A 21,140-nucleotide genomic window follows, 5' to 3' on the forward strand; every position below is an offset into this window, starting at 1 on the left:
AGCCAAAAAAAGCTTAATTCTACTTTTAGTTATATGTATTTTTAATATGAATTAAATAAAATATGTGGACAAGGAGTATAATTTTGAATTTCTACAATCAATTCAAAAACCTAAAAGCAAAATTAAGGCTGTTAACCTCAACATGATGCTGTAAAATTAAAAATCATGCTTATAAACAGCAACAGTAATGTGAGCTAAAAAATCATTACAGTCCTGTGAAAACTGAGTACATGTAAGTATTAAATAAACTTAATGGAGACACAGTAGCATACCAAAGGACTCTGCAGTACGATGATTACCAATATGATCTCTTATGGCAATGCACACTAAGTCACAGATAATGCCCCTCATATAGCCTATGCTATCAGTCAGATAAAACTGGTTAAAAATAACTTATGCACAATGATGCTGCAGCCTACCCACTGATGTCATTTATTGATTCTGGATAGCAGAAGATTGTATCAGAGGCAGGTTAGTCACCTTGCACTTACATTTTAGGGTATTTAAGAGATGCTTTTGTCCAAAGCGACTTAAAGTAATTCAAACATACACTGATGGCGGTGGCTGCCGACCAGCTCATTGGGAACAGTTTGGGGTTCAGTATCTTGCCCAAGGACACTAAGACATATAGACCAGAGCAATCAAACCATCAACTTTCAGATAACAAGACGTTGGCTCTACTCCCTGAGCCACAGCCAATTAAAATCACAATTTACACAAAAAAAGTTTTACACATTCACATTATCTATCAAACTGATCCTTGGAGAGCTCAAAGTATACCCACCTATAAGAGGTTCATCTGGTTGGAGGTACTGAAGAGTTCCAGCGCTTGGACTGCATCTAACAATTATTCTTATTGATCTACTAATTACTTTCCTAGTTTATTATCTAGTCTAATTCTTGCTTCCAACCAACAGTCCCAAACCAAAAGGCTCTTCATTTACAATCATAAATGACAGATAAAAGCAGCAAATCCTCCTATTTAAGAAGTTGGTAACTGCAAATGATTGTGTATTTTGATTAACTATCAACTATTTCTTTTGAGTAAATAATTGATTAGACTAATATTTGCAGCTCCACCCAACAAGGTAATTATTTCTTGAGCACTACTCAATGTGGGTAATTAGACTTCCTGGTGGTAATAGTTTTAAAGTCATTGATCCTTTGTGTAACAGTATGTTCCACATCATGCATAGTATTCAAGAAGGCAGCAGGAAATAAGGAGGCAAAAACAAAACCAACAAAAAACCCAATCAAAATACATTTTAAACTGTTACACTGATGTGACTGTTTATTCACTCTTTATTTCCATATAAAAACAGATAACAAAGCAGCCGTGCTCCTTCATGAATTTTACAACATTTAGGGTAAAAGAAAAATAACCACAATATCAAAGACATATAAAGAAAAGCTCACTGAACATATATTTTGCTATGTTTTCTCTGTTGACAGTTTCAGTTCAGATGTTTTTGTTAGCATATTCATAGCTGCCTTTTTGACTTTTACCACAAAAGAACCTTAAGCATCAAGTTGGAACTAAGTGCAGCTATTGTAACAAGTAAATCATTTCTGTTCACAAAATAAATGCACGTGGGCAAGTATTTAACAATTTATTTATGTGAAAAATCAAATAAAATAAAATGTGGTTTTCCCTCCAAAGGTGTTCTTATGAGACTGGGATTCACACTACAGGACTGTGACACAGCGGGCAGCAGCTGTATTTGCGGATCTCATGCTCTAGAGCGCAGTGTTTACACACACTGCACATCCAGAACTGGTACTCCTGGATTGCTAGACCCGTCACAATGCACGTGGGTAATTTTCCATCCGCCCTAAAAGGGGAAAATTAAAATAAGATAAAAACGTCAGTAGAAAGGTTAAAAAAAATAAATAAATAAATAAAAGACAAGGAGCTTTTAGAGATTGGCCTGTTGGTCAAATTTCCATTTCAGTGATGAAAGCACACACCACATAATTTTTCAAGTGAGCTTGAGAACAAGGATTCTTTACAGAGAATATTTCACAGGCTATGTACAATATATCAGTGTACGGCCTATACAGTCTATAGTGGGAAAATTCAAATAAAATATAAATTAGGCGGTTGCTCACTACATCTCCATGAAACTGTCTTGCGATGGCCACTGCTGGTACGAAATAGTGCAGGAAGTATATATTCCTACAGAAAAGTGGGAAGTTTAGTAGCTATTTCACAGATGGCCAAATGAGGCTGTGAAATCCGATATTCCAAGGTATAATTGGCCGTTTGACTATTTTTGATTTTGCCATTACATTTCACCTCAAAAACTATTTACTTGGTGTCCTTATTTTCAGCACAACCTCATGTGTGACTGTACATTTAAATGCAGGCAATGCTCAGGTCTGCCTGAGCTCCTTCCAGCTGAATGAGGAGCTGCACTGCCTGCTCCACATTCAGCATCTCCTCATTGTTTTGACTCATTAAACAAAAAAACAACTCCACAACACACTAAACCAAACACTACGTAACACTAACTATACACTCCAAACACGCTAAATTTCACAAATCTCTCAACTCAATATCGCTGTCTCTACACCGACCATCATTGCCTGTCTTTTATCCGCCTATGTCCCTCCCACAACTTCCTGTTCCTCAACAACCAAACTTGCTGCTTGGACACTTTCGTGACAAAAGCCCATTTTTACGGTTTCTTCCTGCACCAGACACAAACCAAACGTGACGGCAATGTTCGCGAAAAAGCGTGGCAGACCCTAAATCCGGTTTTGGACCTGCCGGTGCGTCTGTCGGCTCGGGAGGTGGGCCGTGTGGGGTAGCGACTAGCAGCTAGCTACACACCAACATCCACAGATTCCGATTCCACTTTGTTGTCCTCGCATATCCAGATCTCCTCAGACCGGAACAGACTCTGTCCGGACTCGTTTAGTCTCATTAATCCACAACTAGCAGGTTGGATGCACAGGTCTGAACTGCCGGCAAAATCCCGGTCCAGCTTGTGCCGCTGCAGATATAAATCCGCTTGTTGTCGTGGGTTTGAGCTCTGCAGTGATGGTGCGCACGTGACTGTAGTGGCTACGGTTAGCAATGCTAGCGGAATTGGTAATGCATTTGTGAAATAAATTATTAGCGGTATCATTGTAATCCAAACAAATGTGTCATTGCACACCCTTGAACCAAGCAGCAGCCATGTGAAAACTCTCAGGTTAGTCTGATCCTGATCTGCAGAGATATTTGAGGAACACATACACACACACACACACACACACACATACACACACACACACAGACAGACAGAGATTCCTTGCTTTTATAGAGAGATAATTTAAAAACATTCACCCCTCTGATGACAAGTCTGGCTCCAGTATGTGGCTGTCCTTCGGGGTGTGCTTCGTGAAGATCTCCAGGGCCAGATCCTCGTAAAGCTGCCGCTGTTCAGGGTCTAGACTTTCTAAGGACTCCAGCTTGATGAAGGCCTGCGAGCATGTGCCAAAGGCTTGATTGGCTGCAGCGCAAATGGCAAGCAGAGAGTAGATCTCCACCACTGGGATGATGTCTTCATACTCACGCAGGTGAAGGGCTTTACAAATGAGAGGAATAGTGAATAATTAGACTGATTTCACTCTGTCTGGTTGTGTCTATTATAAGAAATGTACTTGACTTAATTCAGTGACAGCACACAGAACTGTAAAAATGACAAAGATATATGTTGCCTTACATGAAAGATTAAACCTGTTTTGCATGGATCATGTTTGGCATATTTTCGCTGTCCAGTCAAAACATGTATGTACCTCTAACGTTGGTCTTTTTGAGCTGAAGGAGTGCCACTTTTTTGTCTGAGTGAGGAAAATTCTCCTCTTTTTTTAAGCCAAACAATTTAGAAAGTCATGGAATCAACTGAAAAATGCATTGCCACAAAGCTGAAAAAACATGGCTGTTTTTCTTAGCTTTCTCTTTCTTTTTCTTAATTTGGAGGTAAGAGGTTTTGACAGGACAGCAATAATATGCAGCTCAGCCCCAAGTCAACCATCATCACAAGTGTGCAGGAACACGGCTTGAGTCAGCAGTATTTGGGCAACATTGTATGTCCTAATTTCTCTCCCAAGGAGTACAATAAATAGTTACAGTTACAGGTTACAGACTGTCTCTTTACCTCCTTATATTTGTATTTTGAGTGCAATTTCTTTGCTCTAAAAGTGACAAATCACAGCATAAACAAAGACAAAGAGGAATTTTACAGATAACTTTAAAAAAAATAAATTCTACCGATGTTGTGATAATATTGTTACCAAGAATATGTTCATCCAAGGAAATCCTGTAGTGAAAATTCGATATCATAACAGCCCCACATATCATGATAACCTGAAAATAACATTTGCATTTGTAAAGAGACTTTGCTTAGATGATATTTAAACATTAAGAGGAATGCAAAGTTAAAGCAAAACTCTCGCCAAAATGCCTACCTAACCGAGGGCATTTTTGTGAATGTACCCGCGTCAAACATTTGTTTAGAAGCATAATTACAATGAATTACGATGTACTTGGGTACATTCACAAAAAGACCCAAGGCTGCATTTTGGTGAGAGTTTCACTTTAAAGTTAAGTATTATACTGTGCCATGTACAGTATTGCCTTTGATCCTAAAACGAAGGAGCCTGTGTAATGATGCTTTAACTGAGATGACAGCCAGAGCATTGACAAAATCAGGGCTTTCTTCAGTTTGTCCAGGTGCCTCTCCTACCTTAACTAGTCTGTAAACTATTAAGCATATTAATCTATGACTCATGGCAGGCCCATTTATTTACAGAAATGATACTATACTAACTTAAAAAAAGTCATAATGATTTGCATGTCAGTATAATGATTAGTTCAAGTTAAAACACTGGAACTTTGACTGTTCATTCTCTGAAGACAAAAATAATTCCAAGCCACAGTTTGAAATTAGGGAATACACTATATGAGCCAAACAACAACTCATGTACTAAATCCCTATCTATGAGTGAAGTGCTTGTGATGTTGTACCTGTACGCATGGCATTCTCCATGTAGCCTTCATACAGCTGCCTCTGAGCAAGAAGAAAAAAGTGATATGCCTCTGCTCCACGCCAGGCATTGTCCACAATGCGATTGTCTGAAGAAGTTGCATCTTCCTCAAGCAGCCCAGCCAGTGCAAATGTTGCCTAATTACAGCAAATATAGGTGTTATGACTGAACGACAATAAGTTTCAAACCTGTTGTTGTTCCACCACAACATGATGTACAGTATAAACAGAAAAAGAAAAGAAACACAGAGCTGGCTGGTGAACAGAGGTGAAGGAGGGGCGCAGCTGTGCTCACCGGTCTGATGGCAGTTCCAGCTGCTTGGCCTCGGTGTCAGCGTCTTTCTCGACGTTCAAACCACCCGAGCTCTGCTCTCCTGAGCGGACCAGCCCAAGCGTGCTGCCTGAGTCATTATAGTTCATGGGTGAGAGAGCGAGGGAAGGATTCGTGGAAGCGGGTGATGATGAGGTGCCCCTAGCGCCCTATAAACTCAAGCTACTGACGGTCTTCCAAAGGGGAAAACGCTTCGGAAAAACTATGGGTCCATCGGCTACTAGTGGTGTGTGGCACACGGGCGTCAGTCTAGTGTGTGTCAGTTCAATCTCTTGCTGCAGCATATTCCAGGTGGACTAGTTGATAGTGTTGTGTCGGTCGCGAACGTGTCGTTCGAACGAACGAATCTTTTCAGTGTCACTGAGGACGTGATTCTCGTTCAGGTACTGTGCTGAAAATGGCGTTGTGTCACTCACCCAGGGCAGAGGAGATGCTTCACATTCAGTAACTGTACTGCTAAAATTAGCGCCGTGTTGCTAACATCCGTGTAGCATCATATTATGTGATTTTACTGCACAGTAAAAGTCACTCACGTTCGCGAACGTGATTCTCAGCAGCTGCCGTTGTGAACGTGATTCACATTCATGCTGATTCAGTGACAGCGCGAACGTGATTCACGTCCTCAGCAGGTCGTTCGCGAACGAGGGATGCCAGGACGTGAATCACGCTCGCCCTGTGATTCGTTCATGATTCGCGAACCTACTGCAGGCAGAGAACTGACGTAGAGGATGTGATTATCGTTCAGGTACTGTACTGAAAATGGCGCTGTGTCACTCACCCAGGGCAGAGGAGATGATTCACATTCAGTAACCGTACTGCTAAAATTAGCGCTGTGTTGCTAACATCCGTATAGCATCATCTTAAGTGATTTTACTGCACAGTAAAAGTGACCCACGTTCACGAACGTGATTCTCAGCAGCTGCCGTCACTCAAGTTCGCGAATGTGATTCACGTTCACGCTGATTCAGTGACAGCGGGAACGCGATTCACGTCCTCAGCAGGTCGTTTGCGAACGAGGGATGCCAGGACGTGAATCATGTTCGCCCTGTGATTCATTCATGATTCGCGAACCTACTGCAGGCAGAGAACTGATGCTAAGGACGTGATTCTCATTCACGCACTGTGCTGAAAGTGGCGCTGTGTCTCTCACTCAGCCAGGGCAGAGGAGATGACTCACATTCAGTAACCGTACTGCTAAAATCAACGCTGTGTTGCTAACATCCGTGTAGCATCTTGTTAAGTGATTTTACTGCTACTACAGTGTTATGTGATTTTACTGTGCACAGAGGACACTTTCACCGTGTAATAATTTTAGTGCATGTATACCACTCAGAGCAGCACTGCGTCTCCCACGAATGATTGTGCACCGTCCATCAGTAACTGAACGTGAACCTCAGGGCTGAATTATTAACTGAATGACGGATCGTTTGGTTGCTTATCAGTTCAGGGAGTTGGAGAGCAGTGAACGATTCGGTGAACGAATCTTTTGAACGAATCATTTTTCTGAACGGATTCTGGAGATTCAGTTCAGTAAAAAGAACTGCCGTTCCCATCACTACTAGTTGAACAATCAGTGCTCGCGCCAACCGACTGCGCCGGAGGTGACGTCACAGTAACCATGATGACAGCTGCGCATCACATGTCAACACAACCAGCTCCAAACAAAGAAAGAAATACAAAGGAAAAGACCTAACCCGTCCGTAACAATAGGATTCACAAAGCATACCTGACAAGTATTCAGTATACAGTACATAGTACAGTATATGATGTCTTTATACATGTAAAATACACTCTTGACTTTTTCCAGCTCTAGAACGGGCTATTAACAATATTTGTACAAAGTATACTGTAATGTGTTACCTCAGACTTCTTCCCTTTGGCTTTGCTCTGCTGTGACGTCTTCACCTGCTCATGGTAATTTTCAACAAGACGTGCTGCTAGCACATAGAGCTTCTTCACTCGCAGTGGTCGGGTTCTTTTCTCCGCCTCCTCATCTGCTATCTGTACACACAAATTCAATGGTATGTGCCCACAAACATATCATTCCAAAAATTAATTGGTTACATATAAGATATAAGTTTTTTTAAGTTTTAAGTTTTTTTTTACAATCTCCTAATATCTTTTTGAAACAGCTTTCCATAAAAAATGGCCTGCAAAAATAAGGCCCCAAGTGTGACTCACATTTATTAACAAATATTAGATATCCTATTTATAATAATAATAATAATAATAATAATAATAATAATAATAATTTATATTTATATTGGGTCTTATTAATACAGAAGGTGGAAGCTATTTAGCTGAATGAAGAAGTCACATGACACTAAACACTTTGCATGAAGCCCGTGTAATGAGCATACAAACATACATTAAACCCACCTTAAACATGAGTTTCGCTGCATCAAGAAAATGGTGGGCTTTCCGATAGAGTTCCACCACCTCTAAAGTTTTATTCTTCTCAAGTAGATGTGAAGCATATTTGGAGAGAAGAGATTTAATCTCCTTCATGTTGTAGGTTCTGGTGAGTTCCACTGCTTTGTTCCACTTTGAGGAAACAAACTTGGGTTATTTGAGATTCATTTGGTAAATACCATACTTAAAAAGCTACAGGTAGAAGTAATGATCATAATAGTTAGTCCTATAAATGCACATTAACTTAAAGTCCCCTTACTGTAAAACAGTACAACAGTTAGACACCACAAAAAGTCACTGTATTTTGCAAGGTTAAGAGGAAACAGTGAAAGTGACAGCCTGTTCATTTCATTGTCAAAAGCACAGCATTAACACAGCAAGCTACTGAGAAGGGAGGAGGTTGGGACTGATAACAACTTTTCCTTTTGGATTAACACAGTGACAAATACACACACGTGTGACATCATTTAAACAACAGCCAGCTGTCGTTTTTCTCTCGCTGAGTCCAACCTAACAATTTTTTCTTTAACCAAATGTTAAAACTGACATTGGAGGAGCATAGTTAGGGAACAGCATTCACAGTCTAGGGCTAGATATCACTCAATAGGAAGATCAGTGTAGGAGGACAGCAGGTGCCACAGAGACAGAGTGTAACTCAGTAAATCTGGCACCACACGGCTTGAGTCTGTCTCTCACCTGGTTCAGATGGACACAGGTGTCAACAGCAGCTTTGGGTTGGTTGCACTTCAGGTATGCGTGTACGGCCTGCTCACACATGCCCACAGTGGCAAACATCTGACCAATCTCCTGCAACCCAGAGATACAGGAGAGTAGTTCAGATTCAGAGTCACTGATGTCTGTAACTTCTACCTAAACAGAAGATGATTAGGTTGAGTTACTTTTGTGGAACACCTGGCTCACCGGTAAAAGTTTATGATTCTCTGGCAGCAAAGTGGTCAGTCTTTCAAGGCCATCATAGTCTTCTAACATATAGTAGCATTCTGCCAGCCTTTCCTGGTTACGACCCTGATGGTAGTACTGTACTGCATTGACCCTTGAAACAAAGCAGAGGATATATATTGAATGTCCTTGTAAAATTGTCACATGCCCATAAACTGTGAGAGAGTAATTGGTCACCGTTCTAATTCCCTAGGTCCCTGCCTCATGCTATTCCAATGTAAGTGATTGCTGACAAAACCCAGTCTCCATTCCATTTAATTAATTAGTTCATTTTCAAGTCAAACTGAAGCTTATAAAAGATAAGAATGTAATAATCCCTCAGCTGGGAATTCACATGTTACAAAAGTTTAAGAGTAATAAGCAGACGGAACAATAATGACTGAGTTATAGATTAACTATAATAATAAATCTAAACTAGAACAAGCACATCAAAAATAGAATCATATAAAGATGAAGGTAAAAAACACAACAATAACAAGCCCCTATGCATTATACACTATTTGTCTTGTAATGAAAGATATGACCAAGGAGGACAATTGCACATGATATTAATTACTTCCATAGTTGTAATACACATATTAGGTTTAACATTAGCAGTTAAGCAAGTGGCTATCTTACATAAAATTCGAAAAGATCTACAATGACTCAAATGATGGTAACTTTGGAAGATGCACATTGATCTGGCTAACACAGACTGCTGATGTCTGTCATTAGCTTTAGTTGAACGTCACAAGGCATTTTTGCTTACGTTTGGTTGGATTTTGTCCTCCCTCACTTACACTGGTAACATGTTAGGAAGGGATCACTTTCTTGCTAGTATGAACAGGAGGAATGATAATAGTGGCCAGCTCTTAGGTCTAGCTCTTTCAATGTACATAAGGTTATGGGGAATAAAACAGCACTGACAGTATGTTCACCAACCTCTATCAGCATCTATTATACTGTAGCACCAAATAATGTAATTAAATTTTCAACATGATCACAACAATGCAATAATTTGACCAACAATGCAATAAAATGTCCTGACTGATATTGTAATAACATTTTTACCAATAATGTAATGCCTTATCACATGATTGGGAATTCATGACATTTTCAGGTGGATAAAGGTACTATTATATAACAAGCAGAGAAAGGATAAACACAGTTTAAATACCACTTCTGTCTGTCAGCAAAGTAGTCTCCAACAGCATTGTATGCCTGCTCCAGTAGAGAATCATCACAGTCACCAGACCCAGATTTAAGCAGCTGGAGCACCCTGAACCAGTCTCCCAGTTTGATCCGCAGGCTGATGGCAAGGTCTCTATAAGAAATAAAACATTCATCAGACTATGCCTAAAACACTAGTGGCATTAAGGTAAAACTGACATCAAATGTCCCATATTATGACCATGTACACGTTCATACTTTTATTTTCCCTGTTTTAGTGCCTGTCGGTGTAAGCCTCCCGGAAAAGCCCAGTATGCTCTGTTTGGTCAACTTTCAAAGCCCTGAGCGGGTAACACCCACCGTGTTTCTGAATCACTATACTAGTGTTTTAGATACCATGGGTGTGCTTGGCGCATCACTGAGGCTTGACTTTACAGTTGTGGCACCTCAACCTTAGGAAAGTCCTGATTGCTCGTTCGGCTTACATTTCTTGTGGACTGACTGTTTTGATGCTTGCTGCTTTATAATTAGCAAAAAAAAAAGAAAACTCACTTTTTACAATATGAGACCTTTAAAAACAACAGAATGAGCAAAAAGTTTTGATGTCAACTTCGATATTCAAAGTTGATCTTTGAATATGCTCTGACAAATAAGTCTAAATATACCTGCGATCCATGTCCAGGTACATATGCTCAGCTTCCTCAAAGCTGCCGAAGTAAGCTGCCACCTCCGCCTGTTTCATGGGCTCGCTCTGCAGGTTGCCCAGGTGCTTGACAAACCCAATGCCCTGGTAGTCTTTGCAACGTACGAAGGCCTGTTCAGCCATCTTCAGGTCCAATTTCTGGAGGGCTGCTTCAGCCAGCAGACGCCTACAAGGTTCAAATCACCAGAGGGGCTTAATGAAATGATGTGTATACATAAATGTTTACAACTGCTCTGAAAATAAATAATTTTGATTTAAACTGGTGCTTAAGCTGTTAAGCTGTATTAAGTCACTCATCAATCTAAATGTGTACTGTAAGCAGTCTTTACCAAATAATTGTCTGTGATCCATATATCTGTGTCAAACTTCACAACTTTAGAACTCCAGTAAAACACTTACCATACATCTCTTATACTCTGCTATCTGCCTACAACACCAGCATGAAATGTTTGCACAGATGAAAAATTGGAGGGCAGGAGCTATTAATTGGTACCAACCTGAAAACAAATATTGTTTTTTTCCCCTTTCTGTCCAATAGGCAATTAAGGTATTCATTTAAATATGATTAATTGAGTATTGATTTTATCTGCTTTGTATCACATGGCAGGGATTCAACCTATATATACACATTTCAGCTTTTAACCAGCAACAAAATAACTACAGAAGACAAACTGATTGCTTGTTGGGTAGAGATGGCCAGACAAATTTCATCAAGATAACCCACAAGGACACATGACAGTGCCAATAACTGACAAAAGACACATGACAGTGATTTATCTATATATGTACATGTCAGCTTTTAACCAGCAACACTAGCGCCTTATTTTCATGGTCATGCAACAATAAGCAAGCAGCGCATGCCTTTTCTCGACCTTGAACATCGCTTTGCTTCTCTGTGTGGTATTTTGTAGTGCTTTGAATGCACTCGCCAAGACCTAACACTCACTGCTCTTTAATTTAGGGCCTTTAAACTTTAAGCCATGTTTGAATGCTGAATTAAAACTAAATATTACAATTTCGCCTTTACCAGAGTCTTGGATGTGGATTGTCTTCAATGAACTGTGAGGCATCTTCAATCCCCACTTTTTCGATCAATGCACGACTGTCTCTCAGGGAGCGGATTTCAAAGTTGATGAGATTGTCTTTGTTAGGCCTTTCTGGATCCTGTTGAGCAAAATCCCATAACTGAGTGTTTGACTAAATCAACAAATATGAACTGCACCATTGAGCACTTTCAAGGTATTTAAAGGTGAATACTTTAAAGTTCCAGTTAGCATGAAAAGCATCTCATTAACAACACAATGTATGAATTCCTGTCATAATGCAATTAGCTGTAAACACTATAGTCAACAGATGGGTAACACCAAAACTTAAATGCTTTTTTATGTTTACCTTCATGATTTCATCAAGCAGAACAGATTTGATTTCCAGGTCTTCAAAGTTGCAAATGTATCCAGATGTTTGGATTGGTTCCTGTTTTTTTTGAAAGATACAAACCATTATTGCAACAGTAGCTTAATCCTTATTTTGTATCAACAAGACAATCCAGCTGACGATCATAGACAATTCAGCTGATAATCATAATCATCACCAGAGCACTCACCTCTGGGTCTAGGTTCCTGAAGACATACATCCTGGTCTTCTCCATCATGGCAAACAGATCGGGGTTGTCATTTGCCCACTTCATGTCCCAAACATCCTTGCGCTCAAACTTGGATGGATCTCCTGCAGATGCATGGTTTCCTGTGCTGTTGTCTGTGGAGGTACGAACTTCCAAGTCCAACAACGTCAGCACACCTGCGATGTCGATTACAGCCAGACGACTAGGAAAATCATAATTATACACAATGTGACAGCACTGCAAACATTCAACAGCTTTCCTATCAACTATTCAACATATTCGAACTGTGACAACTTGTAATCTAGATAACACCAGCAGTGCTTGCCTTGAGTTGCAGTTCAATGACAGATAGTAGGCTCTGTTGTTCAAAGTGTATTTCTGGATGAGAACAACATTTGGGAGGCTGTATCTGTGGACGGTTCCAGACTCACGGCCCTGTAAGCGTGCGGGCACACGCACACACACACACAAACACACACACACACACACACACACACACACACACACAATGTTTAACTCAAACTTACCTTTTCATTTTATTACATTGTTCCTATAATATACGTACCACAATCAGGGTCTTATCTGTTGCTGTAATACAACAAATGGGATCTCGAGTTGCCTGAAAAACAACAGGTGAACCATTACAATTTATACAGTTTATCCGTGGTAAAAAAAAATACTACTAGTATTCAATATATTTGTCTAGTTCATCCATTTTATACAGAAACTTTAAACCAAAAAATATTAAAAAAACATTACTAGGGTTAGCCTCAAGACAGTTCTAGTGAATTGAATGCTTTGAAAGAGTTTGTTTTCATGCAATAAGACAAAAAAAGGCTTCACACAGAGTAAATAATATGTATACTGTGCTAAAATGGCACAAAAGTGTCTTTGTAGAGTATATTGTTTTTATTTTGTGCCTGCCTGGATGTTACAAAACCTGTAAATGTCTCTTACTGTGAAGGCTTTTGCAAAATCTGGACCACTGTCAGTGGCTCCAGATGGATTGCTGTCAATGTGGTAGACCCTAGAAAGACAAGGAATGAGAACAAGTGAGAGGTAGCCAGACAGACAAACTGTTACCCTTTCCACTGAGGTGAAGTATGGTCCAGGTGTGAGGATAGCCCTGGCAGAACATTAGGTCATGCCCAGCCGTTTTGGAATCTCAGTGGCATTTGATTTAGATGAATGAATCCTTTTCACAGCACTGGCAATACAAACAAACTACAGTGAAACAGTGAGCCAGTTAACCCAAGGTTTCATCCACTATTCACTGACTCAGAGAATCCAGCCTTGTGGTTATCTTGCCTCCCTGTAACTTTCCATCATCTCTTTGATGTTGACTGTAAGTTCAGACATATGTCCATTTTATCCCCATCCACTACGTGGGTTTGTTGAGTACAATCCTCATGACATCCAATTGAGAAGTGGCTCCATCATACTGTTCATGTTGCGCAAATGTCCAGAAAACTCACCTTTCTCTTCCCTCCTTCTTAGTTCTCGTCAATTGGTTGATCTCCAGAGCAGTTAATTTTTTCGCCACTCTGTACTGCCACAAGTAGAAAGCCTCTTTGGATGCAGCAATCACATGCGTCTTGGTCATGGTGACAAACAGTGGATCTGATGAAGTAGACAAGTGACAGACTTGAAGATGAAAAGAGTGTTTATCATTTTTTTTTTATGCTTTGGAAGCAACATAATATGGTATCTCTATCATTTCTTTTTCACATCATGGTGTGTTTACAGGTTATGAGGACTACTAATACATGAAAAAAACTGGTCGACGATTGCACTCCTATAACACTGGCACCTACATTACCCACAATGCAAGTTAGCCACTGATAACATCAGTAGAGGATTTTTTTTAGATTACATGCAGCTTCCTCTAGAGCCACAACAAAGCTTTATAATACCTACATACCTTTCACATACCTACTATATATCACATCAGTTTTCCCCAGTAGCTGTTAAACACTTAAAGGTGTAAAATTAGTAGAGTTACCCTTTAATCAATGCTGTCCATCTCTTATTTTTGCAGTTTGGTGAATGATGCATGAGCCTAACTTCTGGCATCAAATTTGAAAAGCACAAGTTCCGTTTGTTAATTTTGATCTAAATCCATATGTTTCCGTACATACTGTATACAGCTGGGAGCGATACGAAACTACAGTGAAAAACTTGCCAAATAATTCTTTGTAAATCTTTCTTTAACTTTGAATTCTGAACAATTAAGTGCATATCTTCTGTGTGGATAAATACAGGACAACTTTATAGTGTTCTTAATTAGATACACTTTGACTAGCCTGAGTCCTCATGAGGAGACATCTCCAAAAAGGCACTCGATTGAACTCACTCTCATATTATTTACCAAGGTTGGGTTTCTAAAACCCCATGCAGACCACAGAGGCTTTGAAATCTGCAAAGTGTCTCAGCCTGAATTTCTCAGCAAACATTCAGCAGTATGTCAAGCAGAGACAGAATGCTGAATATCTGTGAGAGATGAAGAAGCCAAGTGCTCACTGTCTATTTGCTATAGGATGCTAAGGGCCCATGTGGGCAGCAAGTGGCAGAATGCCAGCCAATGTTTCTCTATACTCAGCGTGTGATGTCTCACATTGGCTTGAAGAAATACACCAACCTTATGGCAAATTGGGACTCTGATCAACCTACTAAATGGGAAGATTTCACTCCTGTATTATTTCTCTCTTGACTGTATAAACGTACCTATGTCAATGTATTTTGAGTCCAGCGGTGTCCCAATGGAGTTGCACAGAATCAGGACATACTGAAAAACACACAGTAATACAACCTTATTCTCTAGGTCATTTCATGATCCTTTATCAAAGCCAATAGTCCTCATCTTGAGTGTGTGTGTTTTTAATTTGTTCATTACCCTTGCATGCCTCCCAGACTCTAACTCGGCATCCTCCTGTGTGGCAATGAATTAGAAAAACAGGAGGCAAGACAGCAGAGAAACATTTGTAATCCTTACTATTATAGCTCACTCTTTATTTTTTACTGTCTATACTGTATCTTTTCTAGTGTATGTCAGAGTTAGAGACATCATGTCCAAAGCAATGGATAAAATAATCTCATTCTCAGTCAATCTCAATCTCAATGTCATACATTAACCTGGCAAATCAAGTCAACCTGCAATGTTTTACAGCCCATTAATCAGTCCTTTTTTGCTTTCCTCTCACTGAAGTGTTGACAATGAGGGCTTGTCCTCATGATTTTACAAGATTAAATAAAGGCTGAATTAATGAATGTATTTCTATATCAAGACATATAATCCAGAGGTGTTTATACCTGAGGCTGGGTATCATCTGCCTTGCTGGCTAGGATGCAGGAGTCCCCTGAGGTACTGATAGACATCAAGCTCTTGACGTATTTGACAAACTTCTCATTGTTTTTGGTGTCCCAGAACACCACACAGTGCTCTTGTCGCTCTGGCTTTGTGTAGGCGTACACCACTGTGCTGCAACAGTAGCCCCACTATAAAGATGCAGAAAGAAGCTGGTGAGATTCATCTCTTGTGTAGACTATACTTCAGAAATATGACCTAATACAAGACATGACTTCTTCAACAACAACAAAAAACCTTGTCAGAATTCAATTACAGGCTCAAAGAAACTATTTGTCTTTGTTAGGTTAAGTTTCAGTTTTCTGAATAATACTCTAAGAGCCATGATGTCAAACTGTCAATGTGAAATGTTAAGCGGTAGCAATAATGACTAAGATATGAGCATCTAGACTGAGGAATACTAAAATTGCTGTAGACAGTACTCCATCTTTGTTAGTGGGTTAGGAAAATAGATACTGATGACCTGTTACTGCTCTACATTATGCAGAGAAACTAAGAGAGGAAGACCAGAAGAATATGGGTTCACAAAAGCCTTTGGTCACTAGGTGAGAATTTAACGCCCTGTTACAGGAGTGGGTCAACACTGACTATCCTTGTTATCACCAAAGAGAACATCAGTTAAGACAAAACAAACTTCCGAGACCCCGTCAGCGCATCATCTATCAGTGTTAAAAAATATTATTTATTACTCTACTATGACTAATTTCCCCTCTTGGTTAAAAAATGAATACACCACGTGGTCAATTTCAATTTGTTACAACAGACAGAAACACACCAAATATTGCTTGGACGGAACCTACAAGCAAGGTGTTGCCTTTGAAGTAGACCAGCTCCAGAGAGTGCCTTTATGAGCAAACCATGCATTTTATTACTCTACATCGCCCTTAGACACATTTTGCCCCAACTGAATAAAAATATTTGACGGATTTAAAGACAAATGGGGCTGAGCAATACCAATGTGACATATTTGGATTTGTGATTACTGTTTTTATTAACTGTCGTGATGAATGCCCTGAGTTTTCAATAGTGCTGTCGCGATACTGGACTTTCTAAAATTGATACAATACCTTGAAAAATATTTATATTTGATACCAAATTGACAACATTTTAGATTTTCATCAAAAGATATTTATAAAAACGCTTGTGTACTGTTAAGCACAACAGAATTTACGATAGACGACAGTCAGAAGAGTGGGAGGAGGCGGGCCTATGTGGGCACTGCAGTGGTGTGTGTGTATTGACTTGCTGTCAGAGAATGGAGAGAGTGAGAAAGCACAGCTGGTATCACCGATACTGTGAAAAATTAGTATTGAAGAAGTATTCTGCATCAACAAGTGTCTACGAGTGTCTCCCAGAATTGTTTCTTCCCTAAATAATGTAATAAAAGGAAGCTACAAGCTAATAGTGTTACCATTTACCTTGTAGTCAGGTCTTATGTTGGCAAAGTAGATGTAGGAGTCCACAGCCAGGCCAATACGCAACCCTCCTCCCTCCCAGGCAACTCCTGTCATTTGCTTCCCAGGAACTTTTAGAGTTCTCAGATGCTGTTTGAATACCAAAAAGGAATGTTAAGTTCAGATTTTCAAATTACTTATCTTAGAGAAAAGAGCAAATAAAACTATATATATTATTTATTAATTCTGTCCATTCTGTGTAAATTATTCTGTGAAGTCTCATATATGTTAGTGAGAAAACCACTGCATATACCTTATGTGTTCATACATAAAACTTTGTGATGAAACAAAATCTTCACTCTTACCTCTCCAAATGGAGTGTAGAACTGCACCACGTTGAATTCTTTATCCACATTTGAGGCTCTGAGAGAACCCACCACTGCCAAAACACTGCCACAATGATTCCACTGGATACTGACCACATTCATTAGAGTGTCAATGCAAACTGGGTCTGAAGAACAGGGTGGTAGATATATAATATTGGTAAACATTTAATTTATATACTTGTATGTATTACATGTATGCATGTTTAGGAGTTGTTTTCCTTACTTTCATCATTCTCGTAGCGCATGATTTGGCATCTTCCATTGTCAAAACAAATCGCAAGGCATGGGCAGTCCGGTTCCACGTAGCCCCCAGTCCCCGCGTACCAGTGGATACCTGCTATACTGATAGCTCCAGTCGCATTTGTGAGACAGCTGATGGTCATTTTCATCTGAACAATAACACAAATTGGGGCAGAACAATATTTAAAAATAATGTTGCCATAGCGATATGAGTAATGATTTTAAGTTGGATTAGTCATTTTTGCATTTAATATTTAATACATAAATATAATGATGATGATTATGTGTTTTTGCTTGTATCTGTCCCAAACTAGCTTGTTCAATTATGTCTGAAGTATATAATTCATAGACTGTGCATTTCTGTAGCACCACAATCAAGAATTACAACAAGTAGAGCAGTCTGGCATCACTTTGTATCGTAGTCTTTAAATCCAGGAAAAGACAACACAAATGACATATCACCATATAATGATATGTCAGGATAATGATATCATATTGTTAGACCTGTTAATGAAGGTTCTCAGTATCTAGATCATGGTAATACTAAGTACTGTATTGTTTCAGTTTCCTGAAGATGTTTCACCTTTCATGCAAGTGACTTCTTCTGTTCTAACTAACTAGAGAGGAGTTCTAGGATTTAAAATTCTGTGTGGGAGTCTCCTTACTCTTCTTTTAAACCATCTGATTTTAATAATTTCTTTAAAGACAACAATGTACACATATTGGCCAGAGAAGACAGATTGTTTGAAAGAGGAGTAAAAGAGTCCATCTACGTCAAACCTGAAAGACTGTCTTTCAACAGAGGAGGTTGCCTACAACACTACTTATGACCCAGCTACAACGCAGTACTGAGTTCCCTCCCCAGACAGCTTAACGACCATTCACAACTGAGCTCACCTAGCCCTAGCAGCCTACATGAAGACAAGTGGCCCTAGTGACTCTAAAACTCAGAGCTCACACATGTCCTTAACAACTCTATAAGGATACTCCCACACCAATTTTAAAAGCCTGCAACTCCCCTCCAGTTACTCAGAATTGAACAAGCATATTGAATGAAACTTGAAACTGAAATCACGTCCAGTTGCCTACAATACAGCACTGAGAATAATAATAATGTTCCCAGCCCTGGTACATAGTTCAGCATTTACTATGTAACTTAAGCTTATGCACTCACTATGAAGTTTCCTTGATTGTCATAGATATGTACTTCCCCATTGGCCATGCCGAAAAGGAGGATCTTGCTGTCTGGTGACCATGCCACATGAGCAAGTTGATTTCCCTTGAGCTCCTTTCCCCAAATTCGGTTTCCTACAGGGAAAAAAAGGCATTTGTCCCTCTGTACATGTTTGTACCCATTCCCTCAGTTTGTGAACAGAGCAATCCCTATCAAAGGAGCCCCGGTGATTTTATGCTTAACATGACTGTACTGTAAACTTTTAGAAAACACAATATGTTATTACCATCTACAGATCCAACAATGACTGCTCCATCTTCATACACAATGCAGATCTTCTGCCCATCAGCATTCCAACTCATACTCCGTACCACCGACTTGTTACGATTGTTAATCATCTCCTCGTACCAGGCACCTTCGGAATGGTGAAGACAAAGAATTATGAAAGCCAAACCTATATCCAACCTATTACAAAACAACTTCTATTTTCTGTTTGACGGCAGTAATCACCTTTGTATAGCATCCATACGATGATGAGTCCATTCTGATCACTGGTTGTCAGCTTTTCATACTGCTCATTCCATGTGACCACTTGTACTGCACCTGCAAGTGCCGTAATCACAAACTGTCAAATCACTTTCACTGCTGAACTACATCTTCTATTTTGCAAATGTTACTTGTTACTAACCTATAATGATGAGGTTTGACAACCACTGAATATAACTTACCACTGTGTCCCTCTAGAGTCTGGTTCATTGACAGATTACTGGGGGCAGCAAGGCCTTTAATTTTGGCGTCATCTTTTGATAAAGCAAATAAAGTAAAACAGATCAGGCTCAGAATTTTAATAATATTTATGCAATTAAGACAAAGTTTTAATTGTTTCTTTAACTTTACTGTTGGTGTTGTTCTGTTTTGGTTTAATAACATCATACAAGTCATTACCTCCATCTACAGAACACAGCCAAAAAGCTTACTGAGTTAGATAGTTGCATAAAACAAACTATAATCACGATTGCATGGATATTACATAACAGCCTTGACTGTTATAGATAAACTTCAACATAATTCTTCAAAAATACACTTTCTGTTTTAGATTAAGGGGTAAAAAAGAAATATATAGAATATTTGATGTAAACAAGGACAACCAGTGTCACCGACACTGTAATCTGGCCCAGCCAATGTCAATTTATGGGTAAGCAGTGGACTACTTATAACTCATTTTACACATGTTGTCCTTTCGGCCATGTGATAGGACTTCACTTGTAAAATATTTTTGTTATCATTATGTAATTCAAATGTCTTTGTTATTATGTCATCAGGTCTTGACAATCCAACAAATGAGAAAGTAACTCTGACCAATCAACAAGCTTTTTATACAAGTGACATGACTGGCAGGTCATTTAATGTTGTATACTGGTGTCCTTTGTATCCAGTATATCGCACAGAATAACACTGTAGAGAACTTCATAGGTCAAACAACTCTATTTGTATGGTACAAGTTTAATAAAAGTCTAAAGCCTGAAAATCATTAGCGTGTACCAGGGCAGCGCAGGCTGTTAGCTCCATTCCTTGAACTTACCTGTCTGGGTTTCAAGTTTTAGTACTCTGAGAAGACCATCGTCTCCTCCACAGGCAATGAAGCCTTGGTCTTTGTTCCAGGACACGCATTTTAGATGGATATTGTTGGGAATAGCGATCTATTAAACACGGGAAATTAAAGCCACACTGTTAACCATCTCTCTTACATTTCTGACATGACATCCTGACAGATGACAAATGAAAAGGTGTTGGGCACTCACCTTCTTACTGAGGTAGATAAACATGGTGTTGGTGACGTTACGCTATATTTACATAAAATGAATTGCTTATAAATGTGACTAACTACTTAACATATACAGACACTAAACCAACATAAATTAGCAAAGTAGACAGCTAGCTAAAGTGGCTAACTTTTTCAACCTAGCTAACCACATCGTAAGGCCTTGATCTGGTAAATGTAACGTTAGCCTGTATCGTTAGCTTTGCTAGTTACGTGCCTAAAAACGACACATTTACCAAGTACCAAAGACGCTAAGAGTTCAATGCAGCCCCATAAATTATAACGTCTACACGGGTTTAAGTGCAAAACGTGAGCAAATGTATTGGATAAAATGTTTAAGGTCGCGGTGGCCGACTTCTGTACTCAGAGGCTGTAGCTTCCCTCGGTCTCCCGTGGTAACCACAAACCGGAAGGGTTCGGTTTAGGGTAAATGTGGTAGTTGTAGTTTTTACGCGTTTGCGTTCTTATGAAGATTTGCTCCGTCCCTTTCACCTAAAACAGCCCGTTGATTTGTTTTTTATATTAGATTATTTATGGAAACACTAACACTG

At 39.4% G+C, this 21,140-nt stretch overlaps 1 protein-coding gene across 2 annotated transcripts; it reads right to left on the reverse strand.

Moving 5' to 3' along the window:
• Nucleotides 1-1,277: 1,277 nt before the first annotated feature.
• Nucleotides 1,278-20,995, reverse strand: wdr35 (WD repeat domain 35). Of its 2 annotated transcripts, XM_037072442.1 has the most exons (28): nucleotides 20,570-20,593; nucleotides 20,350-20,467; nucleotides 19,496-19,567; nucleotides 19,278-19,370; nucleotides 19,054-19,182; nucleotides 18,768-18,901; nucleotides 17,577-17,742; nucleotides 17,333-17,478; nucleotides 16,992-17,117; nucleotides 15,519-15,704; nucleotides 15,103-15,138; nucleotides 14,934-14,994; nucleotides 13,685-13,829; nucleotides 13,167-13,236; nucleotides 12,775-12,828; nucleotides 12,535-12,644; nucleotides 12,192-12,411; nucleotides 11,981-12,061; nucleotides 11,616-11,752; nucleotides 10,551-10,754; nucleotides 9,893-10,039; nucleotides 8,698-8,830; nucleotides 8,473-8,583; nucleotides 7,744-7,908; nucleotides 7,225-7,365; nucleotides 5,015-5,171; nucleotides 3,332-3,572; nucleotides 1,278-1,832 (listed from the first exon to the last, which is right to left on the reverse strand). In XM_037072442.1, exons 1-28 carry the CDS (start codon nucleotides 20,591-20,593, stop codon nucleotides 1,682-1,684), a joined length of 3,558 nt encoding a protein of 1,185 aa, XP_036928337.1. In that variant the 3' UTR covers nucleotides 1,278-1,681. The 2 variants fall into 2 exon arrangements, with proteins under 2 accessions (XP_036928337.1, XP_036928338.1); XM_037072443.1 differs by lacking the exon at nucleotides 15,103-15,138 and having other exon boundaries at nucleotides 1,682-1,832; nucleotides 20,570-20,995.
• Between the last annotated feature and the right edge of the window lie 145 nt (nucleotides 20,996-21,140).

The sequence above is a fragment of the Acanthopagrus latus genome, chromosome 16 (assembly GCF_904848185.1).
Source record: "Acanthopagrus latus isolate v.2019 chromosome 16, fAcaLat1.1, whole genome shotgun sequence".
Taxonomy (NCBI): Eukaryota; Metazoa; Chordata; class Actinopteri; order Spariformes; family Sparidae; genus Acanthopagrus; species Acanthopagrus latus.